This window comes from Bombina bombina, chromosome 2, assembly GCF_027579735.1.
Source record: "Bombina bombina isolate aBomBom1 chromosome 2, aBomBom1.pri, whole genome shotgun sequence".
Lineage (NCBI taxonomy): Eukaryota > Metazoa > Chordata > Amphibia > Anura > Bombinatoridae > Bombina > Bombina bombina.
In genome coordinates, this window is record NC_069500.1 from 197,148,260 (window position 1) to 197,175,644 (window position 27,385).

The following is a 27,385-nucleotide window of genomic DNA, read 5'->3' on the forward strand; positions in this document are numbered from 1 at the left end:
TGGGTCCATTGCCCTGAAGAGGGGGTCCGAGGTCTGACTGCTCGGTGGAGCCTTGACCGTGTATCTTACCTATCTTACCTAGATCTTGTGATCTCTCTTTAGGAGGGGAAGTTTCGCAGTGTTTTTGATGTTCTCATCCTTTCTTGTTTTTGCTTGTCAGGGAGTTGGTTTCTGCACTTCTTCGGAATGTTCCCTCTGTGGGAGTCCTGGTGTAGTTCCTAGCTTGGTTGGCTAGTGTTAGCGGCTGGTGTCTGCTAGACTTTCCGTTGCAGAGAGAAGCCTGTGGCTTCATCTGGGGCACGTTAAGATTTTATGGTGCTGTTTTTGGGCGGTTCTCGGGGGTGTGTTTTTTTATCCCTCGGTTGCTTTTTCTTGAGTGTGGATTGCACTCCATGTGAGGGATGGGATCTACCTGTCCCTCTAGGTCTCCAGGATTGGGACGTTACATGGTCCCTTGGACTTCCATTCAGATGGGGGTAGGGGATTTTTCCTCCCTTTTCTCTGTTCGGTCGTTAGAGTTCATGCTCTATGAGTTTTTGTCTTGTTGTAACCTTGGTTTGTGCTTGGAGTTCTGTTGGGGTTCTTTTTACCCTAGTTGTTGGTCTTTTGACTTCCTCCTCCTCCATTTCTTCTCCTTAACCTGATCTCTTCCAAAGTTATAAAGATAAACTTTATCATTTATTTCATATTCCTTTTTGGACGTTTTGAGATCATAATAGGTTTTAGTGGCAGTTGCAGCCTTCTCTAAGTTCCTTTGAGCAAATGCAAAGGCATATTGCAGGTGCTTCCTTAGGTTCCCCACATATTAAGGCATATTGGCGACGTTTATGAAGTTCTGGTCTGATGTACGCTACAGTAGATGCTGAGGTAGAACCATTCTTCTACCAGTCATCAGTTCAAAAGCTGAGATCTTGGTAGCACTACTTGGAGTTGCTCTTAATGCCATTAGGACTAGAGTTAGTTTTACATCTCAGTCTTTACCTGTTTCACTCACAAACTTTGAGGATTTTCACAATGGACTGGTTGTAACGCTCTACACCACCATTTGAGGCAGCTCTATATGCAATATGGAGCTTTCTTTTAACCCCAAGTATTTTCCACATTTTGGTCATCACTTTGCTAGTGAAGTGGGTTCCCCGATCGGATTCGATTCTTTGGGGCAAACAAAATCTGGAAAACACGTGGTTTATGAGCAAACATGCGCATGTTTCAGCACTATTGTTAGGTGCACTGATGCACTCTACCCATTTAGTGAACAGGCATGTCACTGTTAACAGGTATTTGTTACCTCTGGATGACCTAGTTACCGAACCAATAGAATCAATTTGTATATCTGACCATGGCAGTACCATCCCCCTTTTCTGCAATGGCGCTCTATGTGTTGGTGCAGTGGGTTGGAACTGTGGACAGATTAAACAACCTTGACAGTAGGTTTGAAAATCTTTCAACATGTGCGGCCAAAAGACGTAATCACACAATATTTCATACGTGGGTTTGGCACCACGATGACCAGATGTGGGACCTCTGAACTTGGTGGGTACCACCCATTGCTGGATGCCAGTTTTGGAGGTTCTTATTATCAAACCATCCTGTAACTTGAATTGTGACCTGGATTTTATTAAGATTCTAAGATTTTCCTTGCCAATACAATCATCTTTTGAGATGGGGTTGCTTTCAGGATCTTCTATGTGTTTATAGAAGATGCCTACAATGGGGTCTTCTTTTTGACTAGTGATCAGGTCCTCACTAGGAGAATCCTGACTCCATTGTACCAGGTTAGGCTCACTCTGTTGTTTAGCCTGGTTTCTGGTAATGGCTTCTACTTGAATTGCACCCATTAAGTGGTTAATATTAAGGAGTTTTGCTCGCATAAGCAATGGATTCGCTTAAATTATCATGCTTTTGGTATAAAACGGCACTCATGCTTATATCTGTGTAACCTGTCTCTATTTAGAAAGGTTTTCCACCTTCAGGGTACGCTAAGCAAGGTGCTTGAGTGAGTTTTCTCTTCAGCTCTCTGATGGCTGTCTCTTGAGTCTCACTCCAGTGCCAGTTCACATCCTTCTTTAGAAGAAGTAGCAGTGGTTTAGCTAATTCTGCATAATTATCAATAAATTTGCAAGAGTAATTCGTCATACACAGGAACGATCTCAATTCCTTTATGATATTGGGTTTTTAGAATTTATTATAGCCTAAGAAGTTTACACGAGTGCGGCACCATTGAGCTTTTTGTAGGGATAATTTGACGCCTGCCCTTTTAAGTTGGCTGAGGACGTGTTTAAGTTCTGTGATGTGTTTTTCAAAGTCTGTGTTTTTGATTAAAACATCATCAACATATGATAAGGTCCCCCTTTCCAGTGCATCAGGCATAGCCTTATGCATGAATACAGCAAATTCATGTCCTGAATTTATGTATCCGAATGGGAGTCTCTGGAATGCATACTGGACCTTTTGGAATGAGAATGCCAGCTTATACTGGTCCTCCTTATATACCTTTATGGTCCAATATCCCTGTGCACAATCAATGGCAGTGAATATTTTGGATCCCTGCATCTGCGCTAGGCACTGGTCAATATATGGCACAGGCCAGCCAGATGTGTACACTCGCTTGTTTAGCTGTCTTAAGTCAGCACACAAACGCCATTGTCCATTGGGCTTAAGAACACCTAGAATAGGATTGTTATAAGAGCTGTGCACCTGTCGGATAATACCTCTTTCTTCCAAGTTCCTTATGATTTCTGCAAGAGAAACATATGAGGCTAAAGGAAGTCTGTATTGTTTGACAAAGACAGGTGGTGCATTGGGATCGGTTTGGATTCTTGCAATGTGCAAGTCTGTAGTCCCACAGTCCTAAGAATCCCTAGCAAAAATATCCTTGTACTCCATCAGGAGTTCTCGTATCCGTTGGCATTCATCATCACTGGAACAGCCATTAGCTAAAGATAGTTGCTCTTCGACTATTTGCTGAAATCCTGGAAAAATTTCAGGCTGTCCTATTTTATAGGCTTCTTCCAACCTAGAGGTGAGGTCCCCTTGATTATAATTTACATTGCCCCCATGACTTTTTTTTTGATTAAAACATCATCAACATATGATAAGGTCCCCCTTTCCAGTGCATCAGGCATAGCCTTATGCATGAATACAGCAAATTCATGTCCTGAATTTATGTATCCGAATGGGAGTCTCTGGAATGCATACTGGACCTTTTGGAATGAGAATGCCAGCTTATACTGGTCCTCCTTATATACCTTTATGGTCCAATATCCCTGTGCACAATCAATGGCAGTGAATATTTTGGATCCCTGCATCTGCGCTAGGCACTGGTCAATATATGGCACAGGCCAGCCAGATGTGTACACTCGCTTGTTTAGCTGTCTTAAGTCAGCACACAAACGCCATTGTCCATTGGGCTTAAGAACACCTAGAATAGGATTGTTATAAGAGCTGTGCACCTGTCGGATAATACCTCTTTCTTCCAAGTTCCTTATGATTTCTGCAAGAGAAACATATGAGGCTAAAGGAAGTCTGTATTGTTTGACAAAGACAGGTGGTGCATTGGGATCGGTTTGGATTCTTGCAATGTGCAAGTCTGTAGTCCCACAGTCCTAAGAATCCCTAGCAAAAATATCCTTGTACTCCATCAGGAGTTCTCGTATCCGTTGGCATTCATCATCACTGGAACAGCCATTAGCTAAAGATAGTTGCTCTTCGACTATTTGCTGAAATCCTGGAAAAATTTCAGGCTGTCCTATTTTATAGGCTTCTTCCAACCTAGAGGTGAGGTCCCCTTGATTATAATTTACATTGCCCCCATGACTTTTTTTTTGATTAAAACATCATCAACATATGATAAGGTCCCCCTTTCCAGTGCATCAGGCATAGCCTTATGCATGAATACAGCAAATTCATGTCCTGAATTTATGTATCCGAATGGGAGTCTCTGGAATGCATACTGGACCTTTTGGAATGAGAATGCCAGCTTATACTGGTCCTCCTTATATACCTTTATGGTCCAATATCCCTGTGCACAATCAATGGCAGTGAATATTTTGGATCCCTGCATCTGCGCTAGGCACTGGTCAATATATGGCACAGGCCAGCCAGATGTGTACACTCGCTTGTTTAGCTGTCTTAAGTCAGCACACAAACGCCATTGTCCATTGGGCTTAAGAACACCTAGAATAGGATTGTTATAAGAGCTGTGCACCTGTCGGATAATACCTCTTTCTTCCAAGTTCCTTATGATTTCTGCAAGAGAAACATATGAGGCTAAAGGAAGTCTGTATTGTTTGACAAAGACAGGTGGTGCATTGGGATCGGTTTGGATTCTTGCAATGTGCAAGTCTGTAGTCCCACAGTCCTAAGAATCCCTAGCAAAAATATCCTTGTACTCCATCAGGAGTTCTCGTATCCGTTGGCGTTCATCATCACTGGAACAGCCATTAGCTAAAGATAGTTGCTCTTCGACTATTTGCTGAAATCCTGGAAAAATTTCAGGCTGTCCTATTTTATAGGCTTCTTCCAACCTAGAGGTGAGGTCCCCTTGATTATAATTTACATTGCCCCCATGACTTTGGGTATTGGGGTATTCTTGATCTTTTATTGGATGATCAAATACTAGAGAGGCTTCTTCAATTTTACAGATGCCTTCCTCTGAGCTGAAGGGATAAATAGACTGAATTATAAATAGTCCCTCTGGCATAGATGCAAAGGTTTGTTCTATTAATTGTTCTTCAGTTAAGTATCCTTCAGGTAGTAGCCCAATTATATTATTCTAGAATCCAAAAGTGTAATAACTTGAATCCAGCGCATATCCTATGGTAGTTCCCTTGGATACGGTTATATCCTGTGGGGTCATGTTATGCGCAATAACATGTATTGGAATAGTTCCAATATTTACCATAGGAGTATGGGTCTTTGTTATACCCAGATCTTGCATTCTATGGGAGATGCATATTAGTGTTTCAGAAGTTTTTAAGGATAAGAGGAATTTATCAGCCCCAGCAGGGATTATAACGTCGTTAGACACCTGCATATTTACAGCATATGGCATTTGCTGGTTTGATTTAAGGGCTGCGTTTTTCATCCTGGAATTCTTCAGGGTCTCCCTTTAACCTGCTCCAGAGGCAAGAGTTAATCAAATCTATTTGTATGGCATATATATGTAAGATATCATTGCCAATGTATATTTGATTATGGGGAGTATTTAAAACTAAAAACAGGTGTTTTGCCGATTTATTACCTATAGAGATAGATAATAAACACTTAGCTGTGATATTCTAGCTTTCAGACCTGTGATCCAGGCCGTGGACACAGTGGTACTTGGGGAGAAAGATATTTAATCACCTTAGGTTCAGCAATCTGCGCTAATAAGCCTTCTCTTATATAGCTAGCTTCCTGTTTTAAGTTCAATTTAGCATATTTGGTTTTACCAAGTTCATGCACTTTCATAGGGATAAATACATCATCTTTAACTCTCTCAATTTCTGTGAGGTATTGAGTGTGGCCTTCCCCTTTAGGGGTCTTAGCATCCCCCTTGTGGAGAGATATGGTTAATACATCGCCGTCTAAGGAAATATTCACTATCTTTCCAGGCAAAATTTTAAAGGTATTACCATCAGAGCCGCTTAAAGGAGTCTGATCATCTATTTGTAGGATAGTGATTTCAGGTATAGAGTTATTCCTGAAATGAGTCTCCACAGCATCTAGCTTCTCTTCCACCACGTGACAGTTATGTCGGGTGCGAGATATATTGGATCGCTCATAATTAATAGGAAGAGAATATGGTTAGTACCATTATTGACATTTAGCATTTCATTTGGTATATCTCTCCCCCCTCTCTCAGGTAATACTGCAGTATTTATGACTGCCTGTGGCCCACTGCTGGCCACTGGCTGTACCCCTAAAAAAGGATTACTAGGTTGCTGAGCTGCAAAAGCTTGACTCATATTAGTAAATAGTGTACATATTTAACTGACTTGTGTGCTGAGTTGGCCCACTTGAATGGACAAGCTATCTTTACCCATGGACCGATTTTTTGATGTCCCAGGGTACTGATTCCTGGATCCTTGGGATCTCTCAGAATCATAGCTATTTCTCCTATTTTGACGTGGTTGTCTTTGGGGTTCAACTTGTTCAGTGTTAGTATTTTGGGAAGCACTATTTACTTGGGGTGTCTGGTTAACCTGAAAGTATTTTCACCACTTTTGGTATTTATTTTTATGGGGATACCAATTATTTTGTGGGAGTTCATCTCTTTGGGTATAATTATTTACCTGGGTATGCCCCCATCTTGAGCATAATCTCTTTGCACCTCAGCCCATGTTGGGGAAGGGGCAGAGTTAAAACTTTTTGGGGATGGCCTGTTTTCTCTGGCCACCTCTGCATAGGTTTTCTTTTTAAACTCCAAATTGAGGGGGCTAGGTGACACCCTAGTTTCTGCCACAATTTTGGGACTGGGTTTTGGTTCCCTTTTAACCCACTGTTCACCGGACTGCTGAATAGAGTATAACTTTGTACTCTCTTTGATCAGCCAGTCCAATGAGCAGTTCTCATCAAAATCTCTAGCTAAATTAAGTTTGATGGGCGCGGGCAGTGCTTTGAAAAATAAATTCACAAATTCTGAGCATTCAAATATGGGATAATCTTCAGCCATACTGTACGCACTTTTTAGTACAGAAAGGAATTCTATAGGGCTTTAATTCGCACTACATTTTAAACCGTATACAGCAATTTTCACTGCAGTTTTAGTGCGACATTGCCCGAATTATTTTCTGCACTGTGATTTTGTCTCATTCCAGGAATGAATATTCATATCCTTTAGTGAAGCAAAGAATTTGTGATATTTACCTTCAAATACCCAGGGCAGAAAGTCAATTTCTGACTGCTCACTTGTGACATTCATTATGGATAAAGCATTTTCAAAAGCCTCTAAGTGGTCAATTATAGAATTGGTTCCCTTGTTGGAGAACTTATGTACTGCATGACTTAAAAATTGAAATATTTTAGGGGTGTCATATACCATATTAGACGTATCTTGGGCTTTCCTAGGAGTCTTATTTTTGGGGTGGGAGCATCTCTTATCTGCCCTATATTCACTATGGGGAGACCCCCTACGTACATTATTACTACGTGGGCTATTTGGGTAGCTAGCTCCGCACTCTGACTCACTATTAGAGCTTTCCTCCCCCTCCTCAGCTGAGGTATAGTTCCCTGAATTTATAGCATGAGGTGACTGTCTATTTGGGAAATTTACTTCTGACCCAATAGGGGTTCTTTGTCTAAATTCTTCCCTAAATTTCTGCAGTTCAGTCCTAATGTAATCTTTAAGAGATTTAGGATTATCTGCATTATCCTCATTGCTAATAGAGGGGTTTTCATTACGACGATACAATCTTTTTAAACCACTTATTTCTCTCTGACTTTGTGCAAGTTCTTTATGCAAATCTTCTATCTGGGCAACTAAATTCTGGTTATATTTTTGTAAAGTGGACATGTCTTCGGCAAACTCATCAATTTTATTCTAGATTCGTTCTGCCTGTTCCTCATCTAACCTTAATGAATAATTTCACCCCTCAGTTGCTCCAATTGTGAATTTTGTACTTCTATTTTATTGTACATTTCATTGTTCACGTATAGGAGCAGGCCCCAAGTTTTGAAAATTATTTCATCGCATTTTCCCCGCTTCAGAGGTTGGCCCAATTTTAACAGCCCTTGAAATATTTCGCCACACCATATATTATCTGCAATATTTTTGGCCTTAGTCTTAAAGGGACACTCAATCAAAATTAAACTTTCATTATTCAGATAGAGCATGCCATTTTAAACAACTTTCCAATTTACTTCTATTAACTAAATGTGCACAGTCTTATTATATTTAAACTTTTTGAGTCACCAGCTCCTACTGAGCATGTGCAAGGATAAGCGTGTATGCATTTGTGAATGTCTGATGGCTGTCACATGGTACGTGTATGCATTTGTGAATGTCTGATGGCTGTCACATGGTACAGGGGGAGTGGGAAAAGACATAACTTTTAAAATTGTCAGAAAAAAAATCTACTACTCATTTAAAGTTCAGACTAAGTGCTATTGCATTGTCTTCTTATCTTGCATTTGTTGATTTTGCAAATCTACTGTGTTGACTGGTCCTTTAATGTAAGCGCCTAATTCTCCCTTAATATTTAATTTATTTTTAAGGTAAGTAATGGCTTCTGTTTTAAGCGTTTCTGACTAACAGGTGATTTTGGGGAAAATATTTCAACATTGTGTATAGAATTAATTGATTCACTTCTAGTAACAGACATTATTATATTGGCTTAGTTTTTAGTTAAATTAAAACGCTAATACAATTTTGACCAATAAGAAGAAGAAAAAAAAATATTTTCAAAAATATTAATATTAATTTTGAAATATGAAAAATTAATATTTTTTTTATCAATTTTTCAAAAATTAATTTTTAATATATATATTTTTTTAATAATAATTTCTATTTACTACAAATATATTAGATCAATGTAATAAATATTAATAATATCTCAGCACTGTGCCTCCAAATAATATGTCAGTATATGGCCGGGTTATTATACAATATTTTTTAATAATTCTTTAAAACAAACCCCCAATAAAATGCATATACAAAACGATAAAATTAATGTAAATTCCTAAATTCTTTATATTAGTTAAAATGTATAGACACATTGAATTATATCTATAGAAACCAGATTATGAATCAAACTATACAAGTTTAAAACTGTTACAATATCCTTTACAAAGCAAACCAAATATATCTTTAGAATTAACCTTATTTACAACTGAATTGCATTAAAATACCACAATGAAATATCACAGTATGGATCCCTAACTTCTAGGCAAATATATACTTATATTATATAAGCTATTTAGCCCACAAGTGATTCTATACAACCCTAATTGAAACACCAGAAATTATATATATTCTTACTCAGTTTATATGCCAATTTATCTAAGCTAAATAAATTCTTAATTATCTACAATTTAGACAAATTCTAATATATATATATATATATATATATATATATATATATATATATATATATATATATACACAAAGATAAATTACTTAGCATTAATGACTAGTTTTAAATTACACAGGATTATGAGCGCAAACTAAAATACAAAGTGCCCTTTCAAAATTACTAACTGCAATTTAGTTATAGTTACCAAATACCTTTGATTTAAATATTATACATATATTTATCAATCGCGTATACTTAAAAAAAAAATAACCAAATCGATATTTCAGCTTCCAATATTCCTTATTTCTCCTCATATGAAAATAAGGGTATTTGCAATGTGGATAAGAAAAAGTAGCCCAATTTGCTTAAAAATGACTGTGTACCAACGCAGCAAGTTATCAGTCCATAGGTAAGCAAAAAGTCAGCCAGCCTCCTATCTCCTCTTGCTTTCAGCTTATATATCTTAATCATTGGTGAAATGATATGATAGGCCCTTCAGAAGCTTGTCTGTGATTCACCCCCGGAGCTTGTCCCTCTCATTGGTCACCTGGAAGACGCCTCCCTGAGCAGCCAAATAGCTTTTGACTGCAATGCCATTTCTGAACCATAGGTGGCAGCATATATACAGAAATGCAGTTAGTAATTTCAATGCTGCTATAGTTTAATATGGATTCATGTAAATATTTTTACAATGTATTATATTTTCTAGTATTAATAAGTCACATGTTCCATGTGTAGTGTACCACGTCACACCACTCATCCTGAGCATTTTAAAACCAGATATGACATATTTCTCATAATACAAAGTAATTCTTATATATTTAAAATATGTGGGTATTTAAAAGGATTTTAATACTTTTTAGCATGGATCCAATTAATATCTCAGCCATCATCTTAACATCATATACATACCTTGAGATCAGCAAACATATGTAATTTTCATATAATTATATCTACATTGGATTACTATCCCATACAGATTAATGTTTCATATCTGTATATTTCTCTTTGAGAGTTTAAAACACATAGGATATTATTTAAAATACCAATTATTTTTGTACTTATTAGGTGCCTGAAAAATATAAAGGAATAGGTTATTAAAATTGGACATTTTAAATTGACTGTATTGCTATTTATTAACTCAGCATATGTATCCCAATTTGTCCTTTTAGATGTCTGGAAGACAGAAAAAAATATATAAATATGTTACATATTTTAAAGTGTGATTATTACAATTTTTATTTAATCCTTTACAATCTGAATTGCATTGCCCCAGATCAATACACACACACACACACACACACACACACACACACACACACACACACACACACACACACACACATATATATATATATATATATATATATATATATATATATATATATATATAAAATGTGTGTGTGTGTGTGTTATTTGAGTATTTTAAATAGATTTGAAAATTATAGACAAATCAGTTATATGACTTTTTAAGTATACATTCTGCTATTTAAAATCTAACGCCTAGATTACGAGTTTTGCGTTAACAAGGGTGCGGTGCTAACGAGCAGTTTATGCTCACCGCTCACTTACAGACAGCGCTGGTATTACGGGTTTTTACAAACCCGGCGTTAACCGCCAAAAAAGTGAGCGAAGAGCAAAATGTTGCTCCACATCTCACCTCAATACCAACGCTGCTTATGTTAGCGGTGAGCTGTTAAAACGTGTTCGTGCACAATTTCCCCATAGGCATCAACGGGGAGAGCCGGCTGAAAAAAACCTGCAAAAAAGCAGCGTAAAGCTCCTAACGCATCCCCATTGATTCCTATGGGGAAATACATTTATGTCTTCACCTAACACCCTAACATGAACCCTGAGTCTAAACACCCCTAATATTACACTTATTAACCCCTAATCTGCCGCCCCCAACATCGCTGACACCTACATTATATTATTAACCCCTAATCTGCCGCTCCGGCACCACCGCCACCTACATTATACTTATGAACCCCTAATCTGCTGCCCCCAACATCGCCAAACCCTACATTATATTTATTAACCCCTAATCTGCCGCCCCCAATTTCGCCGCAACCTAACTACATTTATTAACCCCTAATCTGCCGCCCCACACGTCGCCACCAGTATAATAAAGTTATTAACCCCTAAGCCTAAGTCTAAACCTAACCCCCCCTAACTTAAATATAATTTAAATAAATCTAAATAAAATTACTACAATTAACTAAATAATTCCTATTTAAAACTAAATACTTACTTATAAAATAAACCCTAAAATAGCTACAATATAACTAATAGTTACACTGTAGCTAGCTTAGGGTTTATTTTTATTTTACAGGCAAGTTTGTATTTATTTTAACTAGGTAGAATAGTTATTAAATAGTTATTAACTATTTAATAACTACCTAGTTAAAATAAAGACAAATTTACCTGTAAAATAAAGTTACAATTACACCTAACACTACACTACAATTAAATTAATTACCTAAATTAAATACAATTAATTACAATTAAATAAAATTATCTAAAGTACAAAAAAACAAACACTAAATTACAGAAAATAATAAAGAAATGACAAGACTTTTAAATTAATTACACCTAATATAATCCCCCTAACAAAATAAAAAAGCCCCCCCAAAATAAAAAAAAAACCCTACCCTACACTAAATTACAAATAGCCCTTAAAAGGGCCTTTTGCGGGGCATTGCCCCAAAGTAATCAGTTCTTTTACCTGAAAAAAAAATTACAATCCCCCCCCAACATTAAAAACCATCACCCACACAACCAACCCTACTCTAAAACCCACCCAATACCCCCTTAAAAAAACCTAACACTAACCCCTTGAAGATCACCTTACCGGGAGACGTCTTCACCCAACCGGGCAGAAGTGGTCTTCCAGACGGGCAGAAGTCTTCATCCAACCGGGCAGAAGTGGTCCTCCAGACTGGCAGAAGTCTTCATCCAGATGGCATCTTCTATCTTCATCCATCCAGTGCGGAGCGGGTCCATCTTCAAGACATCTGACGCAGAGCATCCTCTTCTTTCCATGGCCGACGACTGAATGAAGGTTCCTTTAAATGACGTCATCCAAGATGGCGTCCCTTCAATTCCAATTGGCTGATAGAATTCTATCAGCCAATCAGAATTAAGGTAGAAAAAATCCTATTGGCTGATGCAATCAGCCAATAGGATTGAAGTTCAATTCTATTGACTGTTCCAATCAGCCAATAGAATGCCAGTTCAATCCTATTGGCTGATTGCATCAGCCAATAGGATTTTTTCTACCTTAATTCCGAGAGGCTTCAAGACTACCAGCGGGAGTTATCTAGGCCTAAGTTTTTACCAAGTCTGGAAAGTGGGATATTTTGTGTATTCCAGCAGGAGATAATTAGCTCTTGCATACAATTAGGCTTCAAAAGAGTTCAGTGAGACATTGTGTTAAGTTATCACATGTGTCTGTTAGCTCATAATATCTTGAAATTCTATCTGAAAATAGTGTAGAATCTCGTCCACAACAGAGGTTGGTGGTCTAACATTTGATCACCAAGTAAGTGTTCATTTTTACCTTCCTGAGCTTCAAAGCCAGTCTTCACCAAATGACCAAATGCATTGAACAAAGGTACAATCCAGCATATTAAGGGCTCGATTTACCAAAGCCCTACGGGTGCAAGTTCTCACAAGAACTTGCTCGCCGTAATTTATCAAGCAGCGGTCACCAGACCGCCTCTTCTTTAACCTCTTCGCCACCTCTAAGGTAGCGAAATTCAATCTCCGCAGTCGAGTCCGACCTAGGAGATTGACAGCTCCTGCCCTCGCGTGATTGGCTGTGCGCGGGCAGGGGGCGGGATTGCACGCAAGCGCAAAATTGTGTGCAATGTTGATTACCTGCGGGTAATTTCCCCTCGCCACAGGCGAGCTGAGGCGTACAGGGGTGCGTATACGTGCCCCTGTATGCCTCAGCTTTGATAAATCTAGCCCTAAGTGGGGAGGGGAGGAAAGGTTTAACCTGAATCCTACTATTTGAGAGATTTCATACTTATTTTATTTTATTACATATATATATATATATATATATATATATATATTGTCCACTGACAACTACAGATGCCCTGACACTCTATAGCTTGGGTATTGTTTTCCCAAAAGTAATGAATGCAGCTGTGGACTCTCGTTTTCTCTATGGAACGGCCGTTTCTTAATTTTTTTATCCTTCTGGTACCTTTTTCACCCTGATATTTCTCCTACTGTTCCTTGTTCCCTTGGCAGAATGACTGGGGGATGAGGGAAGTGGGGGAGGTATTTAAGTCTTTGGCTGGGGTGTCTTTGCCTCCTCCTGGTGGCCCGGTTCTGAATTCCCAAAAGTAATGAATGCAGCTCTGGACTCCTCCCGTCAGAAAAAAATACAATTATCAGGTAAACATAATTTAATCTTTTGTTGCCGTTTTGGGATTTGATTGGCATAAACTTTCTTCCAATGCAGGAGGGTTAAAATAAAATCTCATTTTAGTTTTGCTATTTATGAAATGTCTACATCCCTTAGTTTTAGACCAAGAGCTATTATTTAATATGGGAAAAAACATAGCTAAAGTTCTACATAAAAAGACTAACTTTGTTTTTAGAACTTTATAAGATAACTTCACTGATGCCTGGTTCCTAATACTATGCCTATGCCAAGTCACTAATTGCAAAAAACATTTTTTTAAAAATTAGGAAATAATAATTTTGCATAAAGCAGGTGAGCACATACTTTTTCACATATTATTGGCCCATTGTTTTAGGTACAACAAACTGTAATACATTTCACATCCAGTTATATTTGTAAAATTGTTTTGTTTCAGAAAGTGTGATAAACCTGACAGATGAAGAAGGCTTCACTCCTCTTATGTGGGCCGCAGCTCATGGCCAGATAGCTGTGGTAGAGTTTCTCCTTCAGAACGTAAGCAGCAACAAAATAATTATGTGCTAACACTTGATGAATAATTCTGTGTTGTTCTGGAATGGATTGCTGGGGTCAAATACCAAAACCATCTCTATTCCCTTTCTCCTTTGTTGCATTTGTCTTGTCCTTCCAAAGTATTTATGTAGAGCTGGGCCTATCCCATCACTGTAATCAATTTATATATTTAGATATTCTTGTTTGACGGTTCATGTTATGGTAATAATTAGGGTTGCACCGATACCATTTTTTTAAGACTGAGTACAAGTACCGATACTTGTTTTCAAATACTCGCCGATACCAATTACCGATACTTTTTGTTTTGTAATGTCATATGACAGTTAACCAAGCACAATACAGACTAATTATTTAAGATTCATTCTTTATAATTATGAAGGACTGTAACTTAAAAGACATTATGAAATAATAAAACAGTTTTATTTGTCATAAAGTTCACAGAACATGTTTATAAATAAAAATATTACAATAAAATATATTATTAATAATAACCACAAATAACAAATATTAAATCACAACCAACCAAAAGTGCAATACAGTAAAAAATAGAACAGTGCACTGTTTAATCATGGGGAACAACACTATGTGCTAAATTACATTTGACTGGTAAGCTTTACCAATGCTTTCATTACATGTCCTACTCCATTAAAGTCTGTGGAGTTGGAAATGTGAACAAAGCATTGATAAAGCTTACCAATCAAATGTAATCTAAATCTAGTCCTATAATTGCAGGATGAGTGTTCATTGGAATTAACTTAATTTTTGCCATGAGTACTCTTCCTGCAATTATATAAGCTAACCTATGGATGTTCCTCAGAGTACAGTATGTTTTGAACATCATTGTGCAAGATGAGAACTAGCAGTAAAAAGGCAATTTAGCAATTAGAATAATTTTTCAAAAGTTAGTGGCAAGTTCTTTTTATGGAACAGAAGCCTCTCTGCATGTTCAGCTATAAGTCTGTTTTTGCTATCAGTAAGGAGGTTTGACTCTAAGTTGAACAGTCTTTCACTTTCCACACTACTGCATGGGGCAGAAAGATATCTTTGGACCATTTTAGCCAGAGCTGGAAATCTCAGTTTGTTAACTGACCAGTACTTCAGGGGTTTGTCTGAACAAGGTACAGTGATCTCTCCTACAATAATACAAATAACAGCAATTTGTATTGGCAGAACAGTAGTAAACAATTTTTTGTTTAGTCTCCACTTCAGCTTAAAATTAAATGGGAACATGCAGTTTGAAAAAAACGCCACAAGATAGCATATGGGTAGAAAGTGGAGGTATCGATTTAAGTATCGGTGCATTTGCACGAGTACAAGTACTCATGCAAATACTTGGTACCGATACCAATACTAGTATCGGTATCGGTGCAACCCTAGTAATAATCGTGGTGACTGGCTTATCTTTATTTGCCATTTTATTTAGTATCATGGGTGTAATATTTTTTATTTATTCTTAGCTTGTACTGAAGATAAATCTATACTGATAATTTGCAGGGTCTTTCAATTGTACTCCTCAAATATTACTAAGAAGCAGACTTAAAGGGACAGTTCACTAAAAAAAATTCTCCCATTTAAATTGTTCCCAATGATCCATTTTACCTGCTGGAGTGTATTAAATTGTTTTACAAGTAGCTCCTTTACCCCTATTTTGGACTTTGAAATAGCTGATTTAGCCTGTGGTATCCCAACCTTTACTGAAAGTTTTGATACTGGAGTCTCAGCTATTGAATAGCCTAAGTAAACACAGCCAGCAGAAGAAATGACACTCCCAGTGGGGTGCAGGATAGTTAGAGAGAACAATGGAAAATTATCATTTTATTATTTAAGTATTGAGCTTTGGTTTTCCAGACAAATATAAGATAAGGAAGCAAGTCTATGTACATAAAAGTGATTACATAATGAGATCTGATATTACCTGAAGCTCAAACCATTGTAATAGGCTATGGTTTAAAAGCACAAAACCAGCTACTTCATATACACAAATAAACCTGAATATGCAATTTCTCATATATTTTATACTTTGCAGCTGGTATAACAAGCCATTGAAAATACATTAATATAAAAACAATTTTACAGTGTACTGTCCCTTTAAAGAGACATTGTGATGCAAAACTGAGAAGCTCTAATTTTGTAGAGCATATCATTTTTTCATTACTGCTCCTAGCTTGATATGTGTTTGACCATACAAAGGGTCTAAAAACAGAGTTCTGTTTGGGAGCCACAAGCATTGTAGCTTCCAAGAATGACGCAGCCAATCAAGAGCAGGTATCCGTTACCAAGCTTTTTATGCTTGGACATAATGTTTGCAGCTCCTGAGTGGAGTTAAACACATAAGCTTAGTTTCCAATGCTTTTTTAAACTGGTGGTAACATAAACCATCACCATAGACTTTAATGAGGATACTTACTTTCACAGTTTACAACAGCAATAGAAACTAGGCCATGGTAAGAAAGGATCAGCAAGGCAAAACATACATGTGCTAATGAAATACAGCTTCTATTTTTGTTTTGCATTAGAATTTCCCTACCTGAACATGAATAAATCCGTCCCAATGGTTGAGCTACTAAATCATCCTATAAATACTTAACATGAGATCTGTTATTGTGATTTTAGGACTGGAGTTGAAAAAAAAAGATTTGTGGAAAAAAAAAACTGTCAGAGCTTACTTCTGTTCTAGCACACTTTTACTATATACTGCACATCAATTTTCTTTCTCTTGCTTAAATATGCTTCTGTATTTTTGTTAACATAAAATGTAATTTAATGTCATTTTTCCCCCCAAGGGTGCAGATCCTCAAGTCTTGGGAAAAGGTCGAGAAAGTGCTCTCTCACTGGCCTGTAGTAAAGGATACACAGATATAGTGAAGATGCTTGTGGAGTGCGGAGTGGATGTCAATGAATATGACTGGGTGAGAAGATTGTTGGTATATTTTTGAAACCATCCATTTATATATGTATGTGTGTGTGTGTGTGTGTATGTGTGTGTGTATGTGTGTGTGTGTGTATGTGTGTGTGTATATATATATATATAATTTATTTTTATTTTTTTTTCACCCTAGAATGGTGGCACACCATTGCTATACGCCGTGCATGGAAATCATGTGAAATGCGTCAAAATCCTTTTAGGTGAGACCCTGTTCTTGTGTTGTAATAATTAGACTGGTCTGCTTGTTGACACATGCAAACAAACAATTGTATGAAGAGAAACAACATTATGGCTAAGGAACTCTTAAAGGGACAGTCTAGTCAAAATTAAACTTTCTTTCATTATTCAGATAGGACATGTAATTTTAATCAACTTTCCAATTTATTTATTTATTTATTTTTTTATAATTTTTATTGAAAGTTTAAAAGTTACAACATTGTTTATAAAACAATAAACAACATTAGAGACAGCGAACACATTTCCATAATCAACAAATATTGAGTCCGTTGCCTCAGTACATAAAGATGGTAATACAATTTAATTGCTAACTTTTGTCTGTGTAATAGCAAAAAATCAGTAGAAGTAGGGTTTAAAATTGGTGGTAAATAGGGACTTCTTAATGAGTTGAGCCCCGTGATTTGAGGAAGCTATCTTTGTTGTTTGAAATATGATGAGAATCAAAAAAGAGAGAGGTAGGAGAAAAAAGCAAAGAAAAGAGAAGAAGAGAAAAAAAAAGGAGGGGAGGTAAGGGGGGGAGGGGAATAGGGAGACAGTATGATGGATCATAGGTGTAATATTATGGACCAATACTCGTATGTTGATAAATGACGCTAACACACCGGCGTAGGTGCTCAAGGGCAAATTTGCAGCGAGGACTAGTGCAAAAAGAAAAATGTATGTCTTCATAAGAGGGAGTATAGCACAGGGATGACTACAGTTGGTTTGTTTGTAAGTCTCCTGACGGTGTATGAATGTCAGATAAAGTTTGGGGTTTGTGTCGGACCCAGGTTTCAGTCAATATTTGATGCAGGTCTAAATTATTTGTTTTCATAAAGTGATATCGTTCCAAGGTGAGGAGGTCTGTCATCTGGGTGTACCAGTCATTGATAGTTGGGAGAGTCACTGATTTCCATAACCCAGGGATGAGTTTTTTTAGCTCCATTAATCATCATCAAAAATAAAAGTCTTGTAGCTTTATTTTGGAGAATGGGAAGATTTTGAAACCTTAATACTTGCACTTGGGGCGTTAGGTCAATTTCAGTTATCTCTGATATAGCAGTAAACACAGTCTCCCAGTAAGTGGCTATCACTGGGCAAGTCCACCAAATGTGATACATTGTTCCTTTTTGACCGCAACCCCTCCAGCATGAGTCTGTGATTTAAGAGTTTGTTTTATTTAACTTGGGGGGGTGAGATACCACCTACTCATGAATTTAAAGTGCATTTCTTGAATATTGGCAGACGATGATGCCTTGCTTGCTATCTGGAATGCCCTCCTCCACTCAGAGGGGTGTGTATCAGAGTTTGTCTCTATCCCAAGCTTGTGTAATGGTAGGGAGTAAATGTTCGTCACTTATCAGTAACAACTTATAAAGAAGAGATATAGTGTGTCTCTGGGGGGGTCTGCTGTACACATAAATGTTCAAAGGGGGTGAGCTCTCTATTCATCGTGCTTTTTTGTTTGTGTGTAACAACAAAATGTTTAATTTGTAAGCACGTGAACCAGGACGAAAACAGGGTCCCGTCCCACTGCTGGAAGAATTCCAATGATGCAATGTTGTCCCCCCTTTCTATTGCAAAGTGCAAGACCCCATCCCTCAGTTTGTATGGATGTCTGTGAGCTATCCTATTGTGTGTCAGCGGTATCTCTGGATGTTCTCTCAGTGGGAGAAGTGGGGAGTAGTGTGTAGAGATCTTGTTGGTAATGGAGATTGCCTTATCACATTCTCTGAGTGTTTCTTGTGCGATAGAATACAACTTCAGAATTGTAGGTCTGTGGCGCCGTTCAATCCAAGCCAGGGTAGCTGTGTTACCCTTAGAGAAGATTTGATTGTCTAATTGGACCCAAGCTTTCTGAACTGTATTATGACTCCAGTCTATTATGTGTTGTAATATTATTGCCCTGCGGTATATTTTAAAATTGGGGAGTCCCAGCCCACCTCTATGTTTGGGTAAATGCATTGTTTGTCTATTTATCCTGCTCCCTTTCCCCCGCCATATATAGCTATCGATAGTTTTTGTAATTGGGTAAGGTAAGTGGGAGGCAAAGGGATAGGAAGGGCCTGAAAGAGGTATAGAGCTCGTGGAAAAATATTCATTTTAATGATACCTAACTTGCCTAGCCAGGATATTGGTTTATTGCTCTATAGTTGGAGATCTCTCGCTATCTCATCCCTAAGTGTTTGGTAATTATACAGGAAGAGGTCATTGCTATTGTTTGCCAAATTGATCCCTAGGTATTTCATTTTCTTTTTTGCTATGTGGATATGGAGGGTTTTCTCTATGTGAGAGATGGTTTGAGAAGGAGCAGATATGTTAAGGAGTTCGGATTTTGTCACGTTAAGGTGAAAATTGGAAACCTGGCAGTATCTTTTTAGCTCTGCTAAGATGTTTGGAAGGGTGGTTTCTGTGTTAGAGATAGTAAATAAAATGTCGTCTGCATACATAATCATTTTATGGTCCCTATCTCCCACCGTGACACCAGATATGTTTTGGTTAAGCCGTATAGAGACAGCAAGCGCTTCAATAGAGAGCACGAAAAGTAGTGGGGAAAAGGGGGCACCCCTGGCGCGTACTATTAGAGATGGTGAATGTATCTGATAATGTGCCATTAGTCCTAATTTTGCGTTTGGAGTAGAATATAAGGAAAATACAAGATTGAGGAAGGGAGTGCAAAAATTCATCTTTAGCATTACCTCTCTAAGGATTTGCCAATCCACTCTGTCGAACGCCTTTTCGGCGTCCAACGAAAATAGGGTTAGTGGGATGGATTTGTGCTTAGCGTAGCTGATTAATTGGAGGACCCTCAGGGTGTTATCCCTGGCCTCACAGCTTTCCAATTTACTTTTATCATCAAATTTGCTTTTTTCTCTTAGTATTCTTAGTTGAAACCAAACCTAGGCAGACTCATATGCTAATTTCTAAACCCTTGAGGGCTGCCTCTTATCACATGTTTTTTAAATTCCATTTCAACACAAAGAGACTGAAAGTACACGTGGGCCATATAGATAACACTGTGTTCAGGCACAGAAAGTTATTTAAGATTTAGCCAAACACAATGCTAACTGCAAGACAACAGATAATAAACAGTCACAGTCATGTGATCAGGGGGCTGGAAGAAGGTTCCTAGATACAAGGTAATCACAGAGGTAAAAAGTGTAGTAATATAACCGTGTTGGTTTTGCAAAACTGGGGAATGGGTAATAAAGGGATTATCTATCTTTTAAAACAATAAAAATTCTGATGTAGACTGTCCCTTTAAAGAGAACACTTCTGTTCAGACTAAATGAGGAGAATGTCCATCTTTAAAATCTATTATAACATAATACTGAGCACACTGCCAACCATACTACATTACTGGATCAGTTAAAGGGACTTTTCGGTTAAAAATGTAAATACACATAGATGAATTACATCTTTGAATAGAAACATATTTGCATTATACATGTATTGTCAAAAATGTGTCTAGTAAAAGTTATCACTGTTTTAGTGTTAACATTTTTCTCTGCACGTGCATGTGAAGCATAGCTAGATATTCTCAGTGCACCAGCATTTTAAATACTGCAGCTGCTCAGAGCGCCACTGGGGCTTGTATCATGTCAGCAATTAACTATGGAGTCATTACCAGATGGTACAAGCACCTTAGGCTCTCGGGAGTGCTGTGTTTAAAATGCTGGCGCTCGGTGCATACCTAAATACACATTTGAAACAGCTATAGCTTTTATTAGAAGCATTTTTACTAATACATCTATATTACAAAAATGCTTCTATTCAAAACTGAAATACATCCATGTGGATTCCAATTTTGGCTGGAATGTCCCTTCAAATGCTGCTAAGTTGAAATATAATATAGTACAATTCACTTTTAAAGGAATCGTTTACAAAGTAAAGTTTTCTGTTCATCGGTTTCACTATGATGAATTTTTCTCAGCTGCCAGGGCTGCTTTTAAAGGGACACTAAAGACAACATTTCATGGCTCAGATAGGGCACACAATTTAAAAAACAAAATTGCCCCAGTTTAGTAATGTTTAGAACCTGATTTAGGAATTTGTGGTTACACAACCTTTGTGTCTTTATACAAATGTTGTTGTTTATGATATGTGTTAGTTGTTTCTGGTGCATTAGTGTTTACATTAGAATTGTATTCTAATAACAACCGTCCACAGTAATTTCCTGCATGTTGTTAATACTTGCCCACATTTTTTCACAGAGAATGGAGCAGATCCAACCATTGAGACAGACTCTGGCTACAACTCAATGGACTTATCTGTAGCCCTCGGCCATAGAAGTGGTGAGTGCATATGGGGGGAAAAATGTCTATAAAGTAAATTTCAGTCCCCTCATACACACACACACATATACACGCGCACACACACACACATATATACACGCACACACACACATATATACATGCACGCACACACACATATATATATACACACACACACACATATACACGCGCGCACACACACACACACATACACGCACACACGCACACACACATATACACGCACACACACACATATACACACGCACACACATACACGCACGCACACACACACACACACACACATATACACGCACACACGCACACACACATATACACGCACACACACACATATACACACACACATATACATGCACACACACACATATATATATACACACACACACACATATACACACATACACACACACATATACACGCACACACACACACGCATATACAAGCACACACACACATATACACGCACACACACACACACATATACACACACGCACACACATACACACACACACACATATACACGCACACACACACATATACATGCATGCACACACACACATATACATGCACGCACACACACATATACACACGCACACACACACATACATACATACACACACACACACACACACACGCACACACACACACACATATACACACACATATACACACACACCAGTGTTAATTTCGTTGACTAAAACTAGACTAAAATGTCTATAAAACTAAAGAAATTCTGATGACTAAAATACGACTAAAACTAAAATGACATTTTAGTCAAAAGACTATGACTAAAACTAAATCAAAATGACATTTTAGTCAAAAGACTATGACTAAAACTAAATCAAAATGTGCTGACAAAAACATTTTATGCAAGTTGTTATAATCAATCCATATGCAATTACTGCTCTTTTGTAAAATTTACAAAACTTAATTTTATTAAAATTTAAGATAAAGACATGTTATATACCACAACAGTTAAACCTGTTAAATCTGTATTGCATGTTCAAACCTTAATCCCATAGATAAAAACAGGTTAATAAACCTTTACTCCAGGAGTATATAATGAGTTTGGAAGTTCTAGAGCAGTGCTAATATTGTTGCCAAAACTTTTTCGAATCTGAACAATCAATTGATTCTTCCTATTGAAATAAGCATAACCCACGAGTATGGGTTTAAGTTATGCTGTGCCTGTGCTAGCTGCAGAAGCTTTTTGTTGTGTTGAGTTACTTGATACTTGTTTTAATTATTAACAGAGAACTGTTAAAGTTTTTATAGTGGGTAATATGTGCAATACAACCAATACAGTTTACAGTTTTGTTTTTTTATATTTTAAAGTTGCACTTCTGTTTGTTTATGAAACTTGGTTTTATTTAATTTTAAGTTTAATAAAGATGTTATATATCACAACGGCTAAATCTGTGTCTTTATTGCATGTTTAAACCTTAATACCATAAATATTAACAGGTGTTATGTTTACTCCTGGAGTATATAATCAGTTTGCAAATTATAGAGAAATGCTTAAATAATGCATTACACTTTAACTAAACCCCTTAGATTTTAGTTGAATAAAATCTACTGGAGATTTAGTCGACTAAAATCTACTGGAGATTCAGTCGACTAAAACTAGACTAAAACTAAAACAATTCAGATGACTAAAATACGACTAAAACTAAAATGGCATTTTAGTCAAAAGACTAAAACTAAGACTAAATTGAAATTTGCCGTCAAAATTAACACTGACACACACATATACACGCACACACACACATACACACACACACACACACACACACACAAATATACACACACACACACACACAAATATACACACACACACACACACATACATACATACACACACACACACACACATACATACATACACACACACACACATACATACATACACACACACACGCACAAACACCATTCTGGAATGACGTGATTGGGAAACCTCTGCCCAGTAAGATATATCTGTTTGCCAACTTTTTTGGCTGTAGCATTTTTAAAATATTCTGTATCCAGAATCGAAAATATCAGTTTTCACCTGTTCATTTTTAAAATAAGTCTTTGAAAATCTAATCCATAAAAAAAAATCAATTAGAAATAAAACAGCACACAGTGTTTCTAAAATGTGTTGTTCATAAGGAACACATATAATTATTGTGCAGTTTTGTTCTTGAACTTTTATACCTGAATTACATTTTGTCCCTTTTGTCTTTCAGTTCAGCAAGTTATTGAGACTCATCTTTTGCAGCTTCTTCAGAGTATCAAAGAATAATTGTCCGTTGTATATCAAAACAGAAGATGTGGATAGTTTGTTACACTTAATTCATGTATTTTGTGTTTGTTGTTTTAGGACGTTTAATATATTATAAATTCAGTATTTTCTTTTGAAAATGCATTTGAGACATCACCCAAACAATTGGCTTCAATGTGATACTTAGGTGTTTTGGTACTCAAAACTGGCACTCATTCCCCCCCACATGCTGACTGAACCAAATGAGCATTGTGTTTTTGTTATCATACACTTATATGACAGATTGTACAGAAGTTTTCCATATAAACAAGCTTTATGAACTTTGTACATTTAAACAGAGTCAGTAAAGCCAAACTTATAGAGACAGTCTAGTCAAAATTAGCCTTTCATAATTCAGATAAGGCATATAATTTTAAACAACTTTCCAATTTACTTTTATCATCAAATTTGCTTTTTTTCTCTTGGTATTCTTAGTTGAAAGATAAACCTAGGTAGACTAATGTGCTGATTTCTACGCCCTTGAAGGCTGACTCTTATCTGAATGCATTTTACAGTTTTCACAGCTAGAGGGTGTTATTTCATGTGTGCCATAGGGATAACATTGTGCTCACACCTGTGGAGTTACTTATGAAGGGGCACTGATTGGCTTAAATACAAGTCTGTCAAAATAACTGAAATAAGGGGGCAGTCTGCAAAGGTTTAGATAAAAGGTAATAACAGAGGAAAAAGTATATTAATATAACCATGTTGGTTATGCAAAACTGAGGAATGGGTAATAAAGGGATTATCTATGTTTTTAAACAATAAAAATTCTGTCGTAGACTATTCCTTTAACCCCCTTAACAATTGCGACGTACCCTGTACGTCGCTGATCGTTAAGGGTTTTACAGGTCATAATAGCATGGGTCTTACCACGAGCGTCAGGACCACCCTATTATGACCTCCCTTCTGGCGGCTGTCATCATAGAATAGTGCGGCCTCGCCGCTGGCAGCGAGACCACGCTATCAAAATCGCAATTCCCATTCAAAGACTTGTCATAAGGGGTTAAACTTTTATGATTCAGATAGAGCATGCAATTTTAAACAACTTTCCAATTTACTTTTCAAATTTGCTTTGTTTTCTTGGTATGCTTTGTTGAAGAGTTAACCATGGTAGGCTCATAGGAGCTGAGGAGTGTTATATAAAACCATCACTGGATCTCTGAGCAAGTGTTTAAATGTTGGTGGTGTGCTCTTGCAGCATATATGTATATGCCCCTGAAACAGTATTGACTTTTGTATGTTGCAAAAGTGCTTTTATTCAAAATTGAAATGCCCTTGATTATTGTGGCCCTTTAAACATAATAAAATAACAATGTAGTTGACACCCATTTATTTTGCATGATATTCACCATGGTAAATTATGCTCCCCCCCCCCCCCCTTCTCCTAGAAAGATTGAAATACTGGCTTCTGCAGTTATCTTGAAATTACATAAAACAATGTCACAAATTTAACTTTAGGAAAAGAGACTAGAAATATCATTTTACCAGAGTTTTAAAGGAGTCTATGTGACTTCTATAAAATAGCAAATTCCTGAAAATGTCACTATTTGTTTGTAAGTGTTTAATTGCTTATATCTATTCATAACATTTTAACATTAAATATAGGCTACAAATGATGCTCAACAGACTTAAAGGGATAAACAACAGTAAATACAAAACAAATGCTAGACATAACAATACAGGTATACCTCACTTTACAGCGCTTCACTTTACAGCGATTCGCTAATACAGCGCTTTGTGGAGCTGAAGTTCAACCGCCAAGGATTATGAAATAGTGCTGTAATCATCGTGAGTTTGCGAGAAAAGTGACTGGCACCATTTTGTTATGCGCAGTTCACTCTGTTTGCAGCATTACAGTGCAATCTGTGTCTCAGTGCTATAGTTTGGCAAATTGTACTACAGTAATTGTCACTATTTTACAGGTACAGTATTTATTGAATACTAATTGAATACTGTGCCGTGCTAGTGTTAAACTAAATGTATCACTATTGCACCACTAATATATGTTAGTTCAAATATGTTTTCAAGTTTTTAAACACACTGGCAAGTGAAAAGAAAGCTAAAACTGCCTTGTTTCAATTTAAGGCGGTTTTCACTTTACAGCGGGGCTCCGGTCCCTAACCCGCTGTATGAGTGGGGTATACCTGTATATACAAAGCAAAAGCATAGTATGTAGATGTGTTTTTAAAGTGAAGGTCCATTTTCTTGAATTATTGCCCGGTTTTTAATAAACCTATTAAAAACAAGGGCACTTTAATTAATCAAAATTGACATTTTATTCTTTTCTTCAAAAACTTACCTTTTAATCCTGGCAGCCGCTCCAGCATTTCCTCCGCCCGTCGCAAGCCGTCTTCGCGGGTCCAAAATGAGGAAGCCCGATTCGTCATTTCTGACGTCTGCAGAGGCTTCCGACGGCCGGGGGAATCGCTGGAGCTGCATTCAGGATTAAAAGGCAATTTTTTTAAGAAAACAGTGAAATGTTATTTTTGATGAATTAAAGTGCCCTTGTTTTTAATTGGTTTATTAAAAACCGGGCACTAATTCATTAAAATGGACCTTCACTTTAAGTTAATAGCTGTTTAAAGGACCAGTAAACACAGTAGATTTGCATAACCAACAAATACATGATAAAAATACAATGCAATAGCACTTAGGGGCATAATTATCAAAGTGCGAGCGGACATGATACGATTTAGCGTATCATGTCCGCTGCACATCGATAAATGCCGACATTTATCATTGCACCAGCAGTTCATCAGAACTGCTTGTGCAATACCGCCCCCTCAGATTCGTGGGGGTGTCAATCAACCCGATCATATTCGATCAGGTTGATTTCTGTCCGCTGCCTCAGAGCCAGCGGACAAGTTATGGAGCAGCGTTCTTTAAACCTGATGGCTCGCTGTAAACAAGGGGCATCAAGCTCCATACGGAGCTTGATGAATATGCCCCTTAGTCTGAACTTCAAATGAGTAGTAGATTTTTTTCTGACAAATTTCAAAGTTATGTCTATTTCCACTCCTCCTGTATCATGTGACAGCCATCAGCCAATCATAAATGCATATACGTATATTCTATGAATTCTTGCACGTGCTCAGTAGTAACTGGTGACTCAAAAAGTGTAAATATAAAAATACTGTGCACATTTTGTTAATGGAAGTAAATTGGAAAGTTGTTTAAAATTGCATGCTCTATCTGAATCAGGAAAGTTTAATTTTGACTTGTGTCCCTTTGATTATTGAAGATGTAAATGTAAAGGTTTATTTGCTATAAAGTAATGGGTGCCGCCATGTTGGAACATAGGAACATAAGATAGTTTAACAATCTAACAGGGTTTTCACCCAGCCTTGTTTATCCTCAGTAGAAGAGATAGATATAGAAACCCAGTGGCATTGGGAAAACAAACAATTTAGTTTTTTGGTTTAAATTACAAGAAAATGGAACAAAATAGATCACGAAAGTTTACTGCAGTTTTTTTTAAACTACTCCTTATTAAACATTTTATATTATTGTCTCAAACTTTTTAATGTCCCTTTAAAAATGGATTTGAGAGGAGTGTTTATTGACACACTTTTATCCCTTTATTATTATATATATATTATTATAAACGTAACCATTTAAGTAACCTGTCTAGACAAACTCCACCCATTTTTATAAGGGTATTAGTGAGTTAAAGAATCACTTTAAAAAAAAAAAAATCTCATAAATTAC

The 27,385-nt window shown here is 37.0% G+C and overlaps 1 protein-coding gene across 2 annotated transcripts in view; it reads left to right on the forward strand.

Annotated features, from left to right (window-relative positions):
• The window catches only part of ANKRA2 (ankyrin repeat family A member 2), a 70,512-nt gene extending 44,586 nt beyond the window's left edge, over nucleotides 1-25,926 (forward strand). For both annotated transcript variants that reach the window (XM_053701425.1, XM_053701427.1), the window contains exons 5-9: nucleotides 13,826-13,923; nucleotides 16,725-16,850; nucleotides 17,001-17,067; nucleotides 21,298-21,378; nucleotides 23,601-25,926. In XM_053701425.1, the coding sequence (XP_053557400.1) occupies nucleotides 13,826-13,923; nucleotides 16,725-16,850; nucleotides 17,001-17,067; nucleotides 21,298-21,378; nucleotides 23,601-23,656 (428 nt within the window). In that variant the 3' untranslated portion in view covers nucleotides 23,657-25,926. The remainder of the gene's footprint in view (nucleotides 1-13,825; nucleotides 13,924-16,724; nucleotides 16,851-17,000; nucleotides 17,068-21,297; nucleotides 21,379-23,600) is intronic.
• The last annotated feature ends 1,459 nt before the right edge of the window (nucleotides 25,927-27,385 follow it).